The sequence below is a fragment of the Lepidochelys kempii genome, chromosome 6, assembly GCF_965140285.1.
Source record: "Lepidochelys kempii isolate rLepKem1 chromosome 6, rLepKem1.hap1, whole genome shotgun sequence".
Classification (NCBI taxonomy): Eukaryota; Metazoa; Chordata; order Testudines; family Cheloniidae; genus Lepidochelys; species Lepidochelys kempii.
In genome coordinates, this window is record NC_136385.1 from 64,200,769 (window position 1) to 64,213,655 (window position 12,887).

At 45.9% G+C, this 12,887-nt stretch overlaps 1 protein-coding gene across 1 annotated transcript in view; it reads left to right on the top strand.

The window, feature by feature from the left end:
• The window catches only part of VTI1B (vesicle transport through interaction with t-SNAREs 1B), a 29,085-nt gene that overhangs the window by 1,188 nt on the left and 15,010 nt on the right, over nucleotides 1-12,887 (top strand). Inside the window, exon 2 of the mRNA XM_073348411.2 lies at nucleotides 6,766-6,824. Coding sequence (XP_073204512.2) covers nucleotides 6,766-6,824 — 59 coding nt within the window. The remainder of the gene's footprint in view (nucleotides 1-6,765; nucleotides 6,825-12,887) is intronic.

The window sequence follows — 12,887 nt, forward strand, 5'->3', positions numbered from 1 at the left end:
GTCTGACCCTTAAGATGATCTCAGCTAAATGCATGAGGCATGCTAATAGGGCAGTGAGCAGAAGATTGGACTGTCCTTTATTTATCCATAGAATATGTATTACATGATCTTCCATCTCTGAAATTGTGAGGCCAGAACCAGTCACTAGCACTACATTCCCAAGAGTCTTTTAAAAAGCTATGTAGAGAGGTAGTGTGTGGATGTCTGCAGAGGTCTGATATACTGCTTGCTCTCTTTGAGCTAATTCTCCTGTTCTCTTCTCCTCTGCAGCAGCTGCTGGTGGCTTTGCTGTCTTGGAGGGCACACTCTGGGGTGTTGGTTTTCAGTAGTTCTGCTTTGCTATATGTTACTGGTTAGTTATTGCCAGTTTTGTAGCTTCACCCTTGAGCATGCCTACTTTTGGGTTAACTAAGATCCCAAGCCTGTAAACACTTATGTGTTATTTTTGCCTTTGGACAATCCCACTGACATCACTGGAATTACTTAAATTTGTGTAAGTATATGTATGCTTTGGGCATTTGGCATCAATCTTAGCACAAACAGGAGAGGCAGTGTTGCTCTATGGGGCTGCAGAGCTGCACTCTTGTGTGGAGAAAGTTTTCTTGTTCATTTAATGCAGGTCTACTGCATGAATTGCATTTCCCTTCTGAAATGTTGGAATCTTGCCCAAAAGATTGTTAGGTGGAAATCTAGACAAATGAATTAATAATATAGCTATCTGAGTCTTCCTGTCAATTTTTGTAGTTTTATTGCCGTGTTTTTCCTATTTTTAAATGATTTTCTCTTCTCTGTTGCTGTGGGAGATTTCTAGATTATGTGGGAGATTTCTAAAGTGAAGCACTATGTGTAATGGGTTTCAGAGGGGTAGCCATGTTAGTCTGTATCCATAAAAACAATGAGGAGTCCTCGTGGAACCTTAGACTAACAAATTTGGGGATAAGCTTTGGTGGGATATAACCCACTTGATGAAGCTGTTTTACTACCATATAACGCGACCTGATATAATGCAGGTTTGCATACAACATGGTAAAGCTCCAACACGCTGCTCTGAGCAGCATGTCAAGGGTGCTGGGGCCGAGGGCTTGGATAAAGGGCAGAGGGTCTCGGGGGTGTCAGGGGCTCTCTCCCACAGAGTCTGAGAGGCAAGAGCTGTGGGGGGGCACTTGGGGGCCCCACAGTCCCAGAGTGGCCCAGGGGATTAGCGGGGGACTGGGAGCAGCCTGCTCTGCTTCCCTGGCCCCAGCCATGTTGCTTGGGGGAAGGGATCCCCCCCTACACTCTCTCTCACCCGCTCCACTCCGCCAGTTCCTAGCCATGGCGCTCTGCTTCCTGCCGCAGGTGAGTGGGGCCGGGGCAAGGAAAGCGAAGCAGACTGGGGCTGCATTGCTCCACTTCCCGCTGCAGGTGAGTGCGGGGGACGTCCTTCCCACCGCTGGTGAGTGTGGGGAAGTTGGGGAAAGTGGAGCACTGCGGCTGGCAGGTAGCAGAGTAGAGTGGGCTGTGGCATGTTGCTCCGCTTCCCGCCGGTGAGTGCCTGTGAGGGGTGTGGATAGGGGTCGGAGCAGTCAGGGGACAGGGAGTAGGGGGGTTAGGTAAGGGGTGGGGTCCTGGGGGTGATTAGGGATGGGGGTTTCTGGAGGGGGCGGTCAGGGAACAAGGAACGGGGAGACCACAGCAAGTTTGATATAACGCAGTCTTACCTAAACATGGTGAGATTTTTTTGTCTCCTGAGGACCACGTTATATCGGGGTAGAGGTGTATGTGTAATGTTGTCAAATGTAGAAAGTAATACTGGAAAAATAGCTTCCTCAAATTTTTCAGTTTTAGTAATGTTCAATGTAGCAGATACTGATAAGTAGGTAAACATTTTATAATGGAATTATTTCTCTAAAACAGAGGTTCTCAAACTGAGGGTTGAGACCCCTCAGGGGGTTGTGAGGTTATTACATGGGGGGTCATGAGCTGTCAGCCTCTACCCCAAACCCTGCTTTGCCTCCAGCATTTTTAATGGTATTAAATATATTTAAAAGTGTTTTTCATTTATAAGGGGAGTTGCACTCAGAGACTTGGTATGTGAAAGGGGTCACCAGTACAAAAGTTTGAGAACCACTGCTCTAAAAGTTGATGGTGGCCCTTGAATTCATCTGGTGAATTCTGGTTATATTGGAAGAAGGGGATTGTTAGCAATATGAGTGAACCTCTTCACAATCAGGAAACTACCTTACTTTGGAGAAGCCTGACACAAAATTACCTCAATTACTTCTTTTCTCTGCTAGAAGAGTAAAAAGGGCAAATAGTCCTTGTTCTATGGTATTTGTTAGTCGTGTGACCGTCAGGATTAATTATTGTGATTCTCTGTACCTTGTACAGAGACCTTCAACCTTCTAAAAAGCTACAGGTTGTTTGTTTAGGCTCCTCATTAAATACTGAGTTGAATATCTAAAGATACTTTTTATGAGGATTATGAAACCCAGATCCTAACTACTCATGGTCATTAACAATGTAACAACACTTCTTTCAGTAATAGAAATTTTAACCCCCAAAGTCCAGTCTGTATTCAATTTGGCTATTAACTCCATACTTTCAGTTTGCTAAAGTATTCTCTACGTCTTGTCTTATGCTGTTTTGTGGTATTATTTTTGCAGTGTTAAACTGGGACCGTTTTCCATTCGTGACATGACTGCATTTCTGTGTGTGTGTGTGCAGTGATTCTCCAAGCTTTGAAAAGGGTTTTGGAATGAGTATAATGAGGTATATTAATATTCAATCCCTGATCAAATGCATCATCCAAAAAGTGGAAATCTGGTTATTTAAGTGGGTTGAAATTTTCTGAAGTACTTTGGACAGTTTCTTGCATCACTTTGGAGGAACAGCAGCACCACTGAAAATTCCATAGTTATATTTTTCTGAGCTGCACTGTTCCAGAAACACTCTGGCTGAGGGAGGGCCACAAGGGGATGGGGAGGGGGTGGCTCAGTGGGGGTGCAGGCCCACATGAGGATGGCAGAGGCGGTGGTGGAGGACCACATGGGGACAGGGGCAGATGTGCCTGAATATGAGAGGCTAAGGGTCAGCCAGGGTCTGCGTGCGGGAGGCTCCCTAACAATCCCCGCTCCAAAAAAAAAAAAACCAAAACCCCAACCCTGTTCCATACATCTTACTCACACCCAACAACTCTCCATGTTCACTCCCAGGCTTCTTCCCAGCAATTACTTCCCTCCTCTTCAGCTCCTCCATTACCCCTGACTTCCCCAAGCCTTTTCACTGCTTCTGAGGGGTGTGGGAAATATGTTTCTGTATTGTAGTTTAAATGAATTATTACTCAGAGTTCTGTATTAATATGCCTAGTAAGGAATCTATTTGTTAAAATTTCCTGAATCTTGTTTGTTAGATATCCTTGCTGACAGGAATTTTGAAATAAGTTACCAAAATAATTGAAACTGGTGTGATTACATTGTGTTTTGACAAAATATTCATAATTTTGCAGATTTTTTTAAAAAAAATCTTTTGATGCAGAATTTTTAATTTTTGGTGCAGAATTCCCTCATGAATAGAAAGTATACATTTGATGCAACTTCTTATTCACTTATTACTGCTGTGAGGAGTCTATTATGTTAGCACTGACAGCTAGTGTTATGGTCCATACAGTGATTAGAGTAACTGCCTTTTTGTATTATTTGAGAACATAACTTTTCCTTGTTAGCTGACAACTTGAGCCAGTGTCAAAGCTACTTACAATTAAAATACTGTGGTGTAATTTCACTTTGGGCTGAAAGGGAAACGGAAGTCAGACAAGTTACAAAAATAAAAGGAGCTATTTTAAAGACTTCGATATTTTCTCAAACTTCTACCAACTGAGAGTTTGGTGGAGTTTGGCTTCTTTAGGGGACCAGAGTTGCAGGATTTCATAACAGAAAATTTGACCTTGTAATAGAGCTCTTGTTGCTATTGGAACTATGGAGAGACTGTAGTCTCTTCATAATACTGCAGTTGGAGTAGATGAGTTTTGTCATGTTAACCTGTGGTTTTTTTTCTTTTTTTTTTTTTCTTAAGTTGATTTTGTTTGAAGTCAGGACAAACTTGCACTGGCTTCTAGGAGAGATGAATAATAATTCTTTTATCAGAATTCTTCCAAACATGACTGCCCTTTCCCTTTACAATGCTCTAAACCAGTTCTGTGGCCTTCTCAAGCTTTCTGCAAGCTTATAAAAAACATACACTATTGCAAGCTTTTGTACTGGTGACTCCTTTCACATAACAAGCCTCTGAGTGCGATTTCCCCCTCATAAATTAAAACACTTTTTTTGTATATTTAACACCATTCTAAATGCTGGAGGCAAAGCGGGGTTTGGGGTGGAGGCTGACAGCTTGTGGCTCCCCATATAATAATTTGTGAACTCCTGAGGGGTCCCCAACCCCCAGTTTGAGAACTCCTGCACTATTGCTTTCTTGTAGCATCAAGGGATTAGATGTTTGTTTAGAATTCTGCTTACACAATACCATTCCAAATTATCTTTGCAGTATGAGGGTGCAATAGGCTCTGCAGGTAGAAGCATCTAGCAAATGCTATATGTATCTGTTCAGGCTCTTTTTAAAAACAAAACACAACACATTGCCTTCAAAAGCCCAGACGCTCATTACAGGGACTCAGTAGCAAGTGGGCACTTCACATTAAAACTGAAACATACATAGCTCATTGGGGTGACATGGATAATCAGCTTAGCTAAGGGAGATGTCCATTCAGGCATTATTTCAGTATTATCTGAGTTCTTGACAGTATCCCTTACTGAAAGGATTCTAGATTACCTATGGATACATAAAAAGAAAAGGAGGACTTGAGTCACCTTAGAGACTAACAAATTTATTTGAGCATAAGCTTTTGTGAGCTACAGCTCACTTCATTTGTAGCTCACGAAAGCTTATGCTCAAATAAACTTTAGTCTCTAAGGTGCCACAAGTCCTCCTTTTCTTTTTGCGGATACAGACTAACACAGCTGCTACTCTGAAACCTATAGATACATGAATTTCTTCACCTACTGCTGAAGACAGTAGCTGTCCAACAAAGCAAGAGAAGGATGCTGTATCCAGTAGAAACTGCAGGGGGAAGGTAGAATGAAACTACGTAAATGGAATTTTACTTCTGAGGGCATTCTGCACCAAAAAACTAAAAATTCTCCACACAATACTTTAAAATTCTGCAAGTTTTCTGCATGCTTTATTTGTCAATAAATAAATGCAGAGGCTCCAGAATGGCAGTAGGGAGCACAGGCCAGTGGCTGCATGAAGGTGGAAGATCACCCTGCAGCCCTCCCACCCCACACCCTCAGGACACAGACTCTGCAGTGGGGCTGCACCTGACCCTGACACAGAACAAGGTCTGGGCCTGCCCCAAGAACACCCTAGGGCCATGCCACTCTGCGCCAGGTGCACCAGGAGTGGGGCAGATAGGCTCAACCAGGCAGGATCCAAGTGTGGAAGGGGTCAGTGTGGGGGAAATCCAGGTGAGGGGATTCTGTGTGGGACAGTCTGGGTGCAGGCAGCTCAGTGGGCGGTCTAGGTATGGGGGAGATCTGGTTGCACAGAGGCTCGTGGGGTGGGGGGGGTTACAGGTGCAGAGGCAATGGGACTTTGCAGGGGCTTCCAGATAAAGGTTGTTGAGGCTCATTGTGGAGGTCTCAGCAGGTGGGGTCTTGGTGAGGTGGGGGTATGGGTGCAGCTAATTGGCGGTCAGCAGTGTGGCGGTCTGGATGTGGGGGCTCAGGGTGGTGCCAGGGTGGGGGCTCCAGATGCAGGGGTTGAGGTTCAGTGTGGTGGGGTTCAGGTATGGAGAGCTAGGGAGGTTCTGGATGTACTGGGTGAGGTGTGGCAGGGGTGTCTAGGTATGGGAAGTCTGGATGCACAGGGGTTGGGTGGATGGGAGAGCAGCTCCTCATAGAGTGACCCCTCCCCCACAGCTGAGGAGTGATGGGGACAGAAAGCAGGGGAGGATGCTGAGTTTCCTGCAGCTGGGGGAGGTTTCTAGGGTTGGGTCTGACACTCCTTGCGGGTGAAGAAAAAGTCCCATCCTCTCTAGCTGCTAGTCCCAGCTGATCCCAACTAGCAGCTGATCCCAACTCAGGGTAGGAGCCACTGGCTGGGGTGTCCCCAGCCCCATGGTGATTTACTTGTCCGCTAGCTGCTGTGGGTGCCTGAAAAATGGTACCTGTGCTGCTAGGTAGTGGTGCGTGTCTGCTCTTGTAGCTTCCCTTTGCTTTCCTGTCAGTCATTTTTTGGTGGGGAAGCAAAGAAATCTGCGTAGGACATGAATTTGCATATGTAGTGGTGCAGAATTCAGCCAGGACATTGGGGTTAACTTCTGCTCAACTTACAGAACTTTAAATACCACAAGATAAGCAATTGTTTGAAAGGCATACCAACATAGGTCTTTATGACTTTCCTGAGTTAAGCACCTTTTTCAGCATAGTCCTGGGAATGGAGTTTTGTTGAGTCTCAGAAATCAGCAATATTTTGGTCTTCCAAAGCTAGCGGCCTGTGTTGCTTTGTGTGTTCATTTCTTGATCACGATGTGGTGGGTTTTAAGTTCTCTGGCCCTTTATAAGAATTTTCTGGTGGTCCCCATTTTAAGCTGAACTTTGGCCTGGTGTCCTGTTAGTCAGCTTCTTCCTGTTAACTCAGTCTTCTGTGTGATGTTCCCATCCTATGGTGGCTTGAGATCTGTTTTAATTTCCTTGTAGCATATTTGATGTGGTTCCATTTCTTTTCCAGAAGAGAAGAAGAAACTAATACGAGAATTTGATGAGAAACAACAGGAGGCAAATGAAACGGTAAGGATGTGGCTGGAATTGTGACACTGGGGAGGAGAAACCCAAATGGGACATCAGCCATACACTTTTATTTCCCTTTCTCCTTAGAAATGACTTATTCAGGTCCTTGTGCTTCAATCGTGATGGGGTTAGTGCGGAGTGCACATCCTCTACTTTTTTAGATAAACATGGTTCCATTCTCCAAGACTCAAGCATGCAGTTTTCACTAGCACTAAACTCAAATGCCACCTCACAATTACCAAGCAAAGCAGCATGCAATCAGAATCCTTAGGATTCTTCGTCTTGTAGGGGGAACTCCAAGAGATAAGTAGCGAATTCCTGCTTTACGCTCTCTTCTGTTGCAGTTCTGTGTCCTAGAATCATTTGAACATGGCAGTCTAATCCCCTCTTCTTCCTTGGTTTGTGCGATTGTCAACGTTATGGATGCTGAGCATTCTAATCCTGTTCTGCCAGAAACCTATAATGGGCAGAGCAGTAAAAATCAAGATGACTCTGTGTTTTCACACTTACGGGTTTTGTGCTGGCTCATGGCACCCAACGGTAGAACCCTCTCCAAGTAGTGCTTGTTAGAACGTGTGTGTGCCCCTTTCTATGCCTGCCCTGAGCGTTTCTGAAGCCTAGCCCAGCAGTTCTCTTAATGTGTGTGTTTTTTGTTGTTGCTGGCCTTGGAGTGTGGTGAGGTGGAGTGGTCTCCCTCCAACTTGAGTGAGGGACCACTATCCTCCCCCTGGACCCACTTCACCAGAAGTAACGGGACAGGGCAGGAAGTATAAAGGGAGGGCCCTGCTCAGTTTGGGCTGCATCAGGGAAGGAGGTATACATCTCTCCTAGGGAGCAGAGCCTTCTGTGGGACCGTGGATCAGCAGCTGAGCAGACCAGCGCTGTACTGCCTGAAGAGACAGAGGACCCTGAGGAGTGGCTGAAGTCGGAAAGTGTGTCAGGCACAACTGTTTGATTTGCAGGCGGATGTGGTGGAATCCGGTCCAAGGGTTGTCCAGATATCAAACCTTTATCAGATGAGACATTACCTGTCTGTTCATAAGAAAGATGATTGAAGTATTCCTGTGGTGGAACCCAGGACTGCCAGTCCCTCCAGTAGCTGGGATCTGGAAACATACCCATAAGAGAAGCAAACGAGTGAGGAAACCCAGGCTGAGAAGGAATGAATAAACCAAGCCTCTTAATTCTTCTAGGTTTCAGAGTAGCAGCTGTGTTAGTCTGTATCCGTAAAAAGAAAAGGAGTACTTGTGGCACCTTAGAGACTAATAAATTTGTTGGAGCATAAGCTTTCGTGAGCTACAGCTCACTTTATCGGATGCATACAATGGAAAATACAGTGGGTAGATTTTATATACACAGAGAACATGAAACAATGGGTGTTAACCATTCAGACTGTAACAAGAATGACCAGGAAAGGTGACCTATTGCCAGCAGGAGAGCGGGGCGGTGGGAACCTTTTGTCGTGATGATCAAGGTGGGCCATTTCCAGACTTTACAAGAACAGTAGGAGGGGAAATAAACAAGGGGAAACATGTGTTGGAAATATTCCTCTCTGAACAACATATTAACCCACAGAGACCTTCTTACCAACCCTACAAAAAGGAGGATTCTGGGTGGACTCACCAACAGACTGGTCTTCTACATAGATTGTTTCCGCTGACGTGCACGGGCTGAAATTGTGGAAAAGCAACATCACTTGCCCCATAACCTCAACCGTGCAGAATACAATGCCATCCACAGCCTCGGAAACAACTCTGACATCATAATCAAAAAGGATGACAAAGGAGGTGGTGTCGTCGTGAATAGGTCTGAATATGAACAAGAGGCTGCTAGACAGCTCTCCAACACCACTTTCTACAAGCCATTGCCCTCTGATCCCACTGAGGGTTACCAAAAGAAACTACACCATCTGCTCAAGAAACTCCCTGAAAAAGTACAAGAACAAATCCACGCAGACACACCTCTAGAACCCTGACCAGGGGTATTCTATCTGCTACCCAAGATCCATAAACCTGGAAATCCTGGACGCCCAATCATCTTAGGCATTGGCACCCTGACAGCAGGATTGTCTGGCTATGTAGACTCCCTACTCAGGCCCTACACTACCAGCGCTCCCAGCTATCTTCGAGACACCACTGACTTCCTGAGGAAACTACAATCCATCGGTGATCTTCCTGAAAACACCATCCTAGCCACTGTGGATGTAGAAGCCCTTTACACCAACATTCCACACAAAGATGGACTACAAGCCGTCAGGAACAGTATCCCCGATAATGTCACGGCAAACCTGGTGGCTGAACTCTGAGATGCATAAGCTTTTGTGAGCTACAGCTTACTTCTCTAATAAATTTGTTAGACTCTAAGGTGCCACAAGTACTCCTTTTAATTAAAATAATAGAAATATCAGGGTTGGAAGGGACCTCAGGAGGTCATCTAGTCCAACCCCCTGCTCAAAAGCAGGACCAATCTCCAATTAAATCATCCCAGCCAGGGCTTTGTCAAGCCTGACCTTAAAAACTTCTAAGGAAGGAGATTCCACCACCTCCCTAGGCAACGCATTCCAGTGTTTCACCACCCTCCTAGTGAAAAAGTTTTTCCGAATATCCAACCTAAACCTACCTCACTGCAACTTGAGACCATTACTCCTTGTCCTGTCCTCTTCTACCACTGAGAATAGTCTAGAACCATCCTCTCTGGAACCACCTCTCAGGTAGTTGAAAGTAGCTATCAAATCCCCCCTCATTCTTCTCTTCTGCAGGCTAAACAATTCCAGTTCCCTCAGCCTCTCCTCATAACTCATGTGTTCCAGACCCCTAATCATTTTTGTTGCCCTTCGCTGGACTCTCTCCAATTTATCCACATCCTTCTTGTAGTGTGGGGCCCAAAACTGGACACAGTACTCCAGATGAGGCCTCACCAATGTCGAATAGAGGGGGACGATCACGTCCCTTGATCTGCTCGCTATGCCCCTACTTATACATCCCAAAATGCCATTGGCCTTCTTGGCAACAAGGGCACACTGCTGACTCATATCCAGCTTCTCGTCCACTGTCACCCCTAGGTCCTTTTCTGCAGAACTGCTGCCTAGCCATTCGGTCCCTAGTCTGTAGCTGTGCATTGGGTTCTTCCGTCCTAAGTGCAGGACCCTGCACTTATCCTTATTGAAGCTCATCAGATTTCTTTTAGCCCAATCCTCCAATTTGTCTAGGTCCCTCTGTATCCTATCCCTGCCCTCCAGCGTATCTATCACTCCTCCCAGTTTAGTATCATCCACAAATTTGCTGAGGGTGCAATCCACACCATTCTCCAGATCATTTATGAAGATATTGAACAAAACTGGCCCCAGGACTGACCCCCGGGGCACTCCACTTGACACCGGCTGCCAACTAGACATGGAGCCATTGATCACTACCCATTGAGCCCGACAATCTAGCCAACTTTCTACATTCATCCAGCCCGTACTTCTTTAACTTGCTGATAAGAATACTGTGGGAGACCGTGTCAAAAACTTTGCTAAAGTCAAGAAACAATACATCCACTGCTTTCCCTTCATCCACAGAACCAGTAATCTCATCATAGAAGGCAATTAGATTAGTCAGGCATGACCTTCCCTTGGTGAATCCATGCTGACTGTTCCTGATCACTTTCCTCTCATGTAAGTGCTTCAGGATTGATTCTTTGAGGACCTGCTCCATGATTTTTCCGGGGACTGAAGTGAGGCTGACTGGCCTGTAGTTCCCAGGATCCTCCTCCTTCTCTTTTTTAAAAGATGGGCACTACATTAGCCTTTTTCCAATCTTCCAGGACTTCCCCCGATCGCCATGAGTTTTCAAAGATAATGGCCAATGGCTCTGCAATCACAGCCGCCAGTTCCTTTAGCACTCTCGGATGCAACTCGTCCGGCCCCATGGACTTGTGCATGTCCAGCTTTTCTAAATAGTCCCTAACCACCTCTTTCTCCACAGAGGGCTGGCCATCTATTCCCCATATTGTGATGCCCAGCGCAGCAGTCTGGGAGCTGACCTTGTTAGTGAAGACAGAGGCAAAAAAAGCATTGAGTACATTAGCTTTTTCCACATCCTCTGTCACTAGGTTGCCTCCCTCATTCATTAAGGGGCCCACACTTTCCTTGGCTTTCTTCTTGTTGCCAACATACCTGAAGAAACCTCTCTTGTTACTCTTAACATCTCTCGCTAGCTGCAGCTCCAGATGCGATTTGGCCCTCCTGATTTCATTCCTACATGCCCAAGCAATATATTGGTCATACTCTTCCCTGGTCATATGTCCAACCTTCCACTTCTTGTAAGCTTCTTTTTTATGTTTAAGATCCGCTAGGATTTCACCATTAAGCCAAGCTGGTCGCCTGCCATATTTACTATTCTTTTGACACATCGGGATGGTTTGTCCCTGTAACCTCAACAGGGATTCCTTGAAATACAGCCAGCTCTCCTGGACTCCTTTCCCCTTTATGTTAGTCCCCCAGGGGATCCTATCCATCCGTTCCCTGAGGGAGTCAGTCTGCTTTCCTGAAGTCCGGGGTCCGTATCCTGCTGCTTACCTTTCTTCCCTGTGTCAGGATCCTGAACTCAACCAACTCATGGTCACTGCCTCCCAGATTCCCATCCACTTTTGCTTCCCCTACTAATTCTTCCCGGTTTGTGAGCAGCAGGTCAAGAAAAGCCGCCCCCCCCCCCCAGTTGGCTCCTCTAGCACTTGCACCAGGAAATTGTCCCCTATGCTTTCCAAAAACTTCCTGGATTGTCTATGCACCGCTGTATTGCTCTCCCAGCAGATATCAGGAAAATTAGTCACCCATGAGAACCAGGGCGTGCGATCTAGTAGCTTCCGCGAGCTGCCGGAAGAAAGCCTCATCCCCCGGTCTGGTGGTCTATAGCAGACTCCCACCATTATGTCACTCTTGTTGCTCACACTTCTAAACTTAATCCAGAGACACTCAGGTTTTTCTGCAGTTTCGTACCGGAGCTCTGAGCAGTCATACTGCTCCCTTACATACAGTGCTACTCCCCCACGTTTTCTGCCCTGCCTGTCCTTCCTGAACAGTTTATAATCATCCATGACAGTACTCCAGTCATGTGAGTTATCCCACCAAGTCTCTGTTATTCCAATCACGTCATAATTCCTTGACATCACCAGGACCTCCAGTTCTCCCTGCTTGTTTCCAAGGCTTTGTGCAATTCTACTCTCTCTAAATGAGAATCAGACCTCGGATCCGCTATGGACCTTTTAGGAGACAACAATGGACCTAGAGGATGGTGAGGAATAAAAGATGAGAGAAATCTGTTTGGAGACCCAGTAGAACTCTTAGGAGGAGGTATGGATTGATTTGAAGAGACACTAATAATCTCTCTCCTTTTCTTTAAATGAGAAGAGGAATCTGACTGCAGAACTTGTAAAGCCTATTTGCCAATATCCATAACTTGGATTTTGTGGAATGCTCCAAATGGGGAAGATGCACATCAGCCACCACAAAAAAAAAAAATTGTCTTTGGATCCAAGGGCACTCCTGGAACAGGAGCAGAGGCAGGAGCCAGTCCCACCAATGTGGAGAGTACTTGATCCAGAGAAATACTCAGATCCTCTCCCCCCACCCCGGCCACCTCTGATCTTCAAAGTCCAAACTGGAGTCGACTTTGGCTTCTGTGGTTCCAACCCTTAAACCTATGTCAGACTTGGACTGCTCCAGTAGGTGTGATGCATGGGATCTGGCACCACTAAGAATGGCTGTCTTCTCCCTTGTCTTCCTTTTTGGAACTAATATAGCCGTAGCTGCTGATGTGGCTCTAGGTTCCTTGGAAGGCAGCTGACCTCTTCCCACCAAGAGTGCCTTCAAAGTCTTGATGGCTTTAATAAATCCGGAGCTGATCCCAACCTCCTGGAACCTGTACACAGTTTAGGGTTGCTGGAGGAGCTGAACCTGGTTTGTTAGATTTCTGATCTGGAACCAGAAGGTTTACCAGCAAAAGCTGTAGTCTATTCTGCCTCATTTTATGCACTCTGGGCATGAAAGCCTGGCAAATAGAATATCCAGGAGGAGAGCAGCCT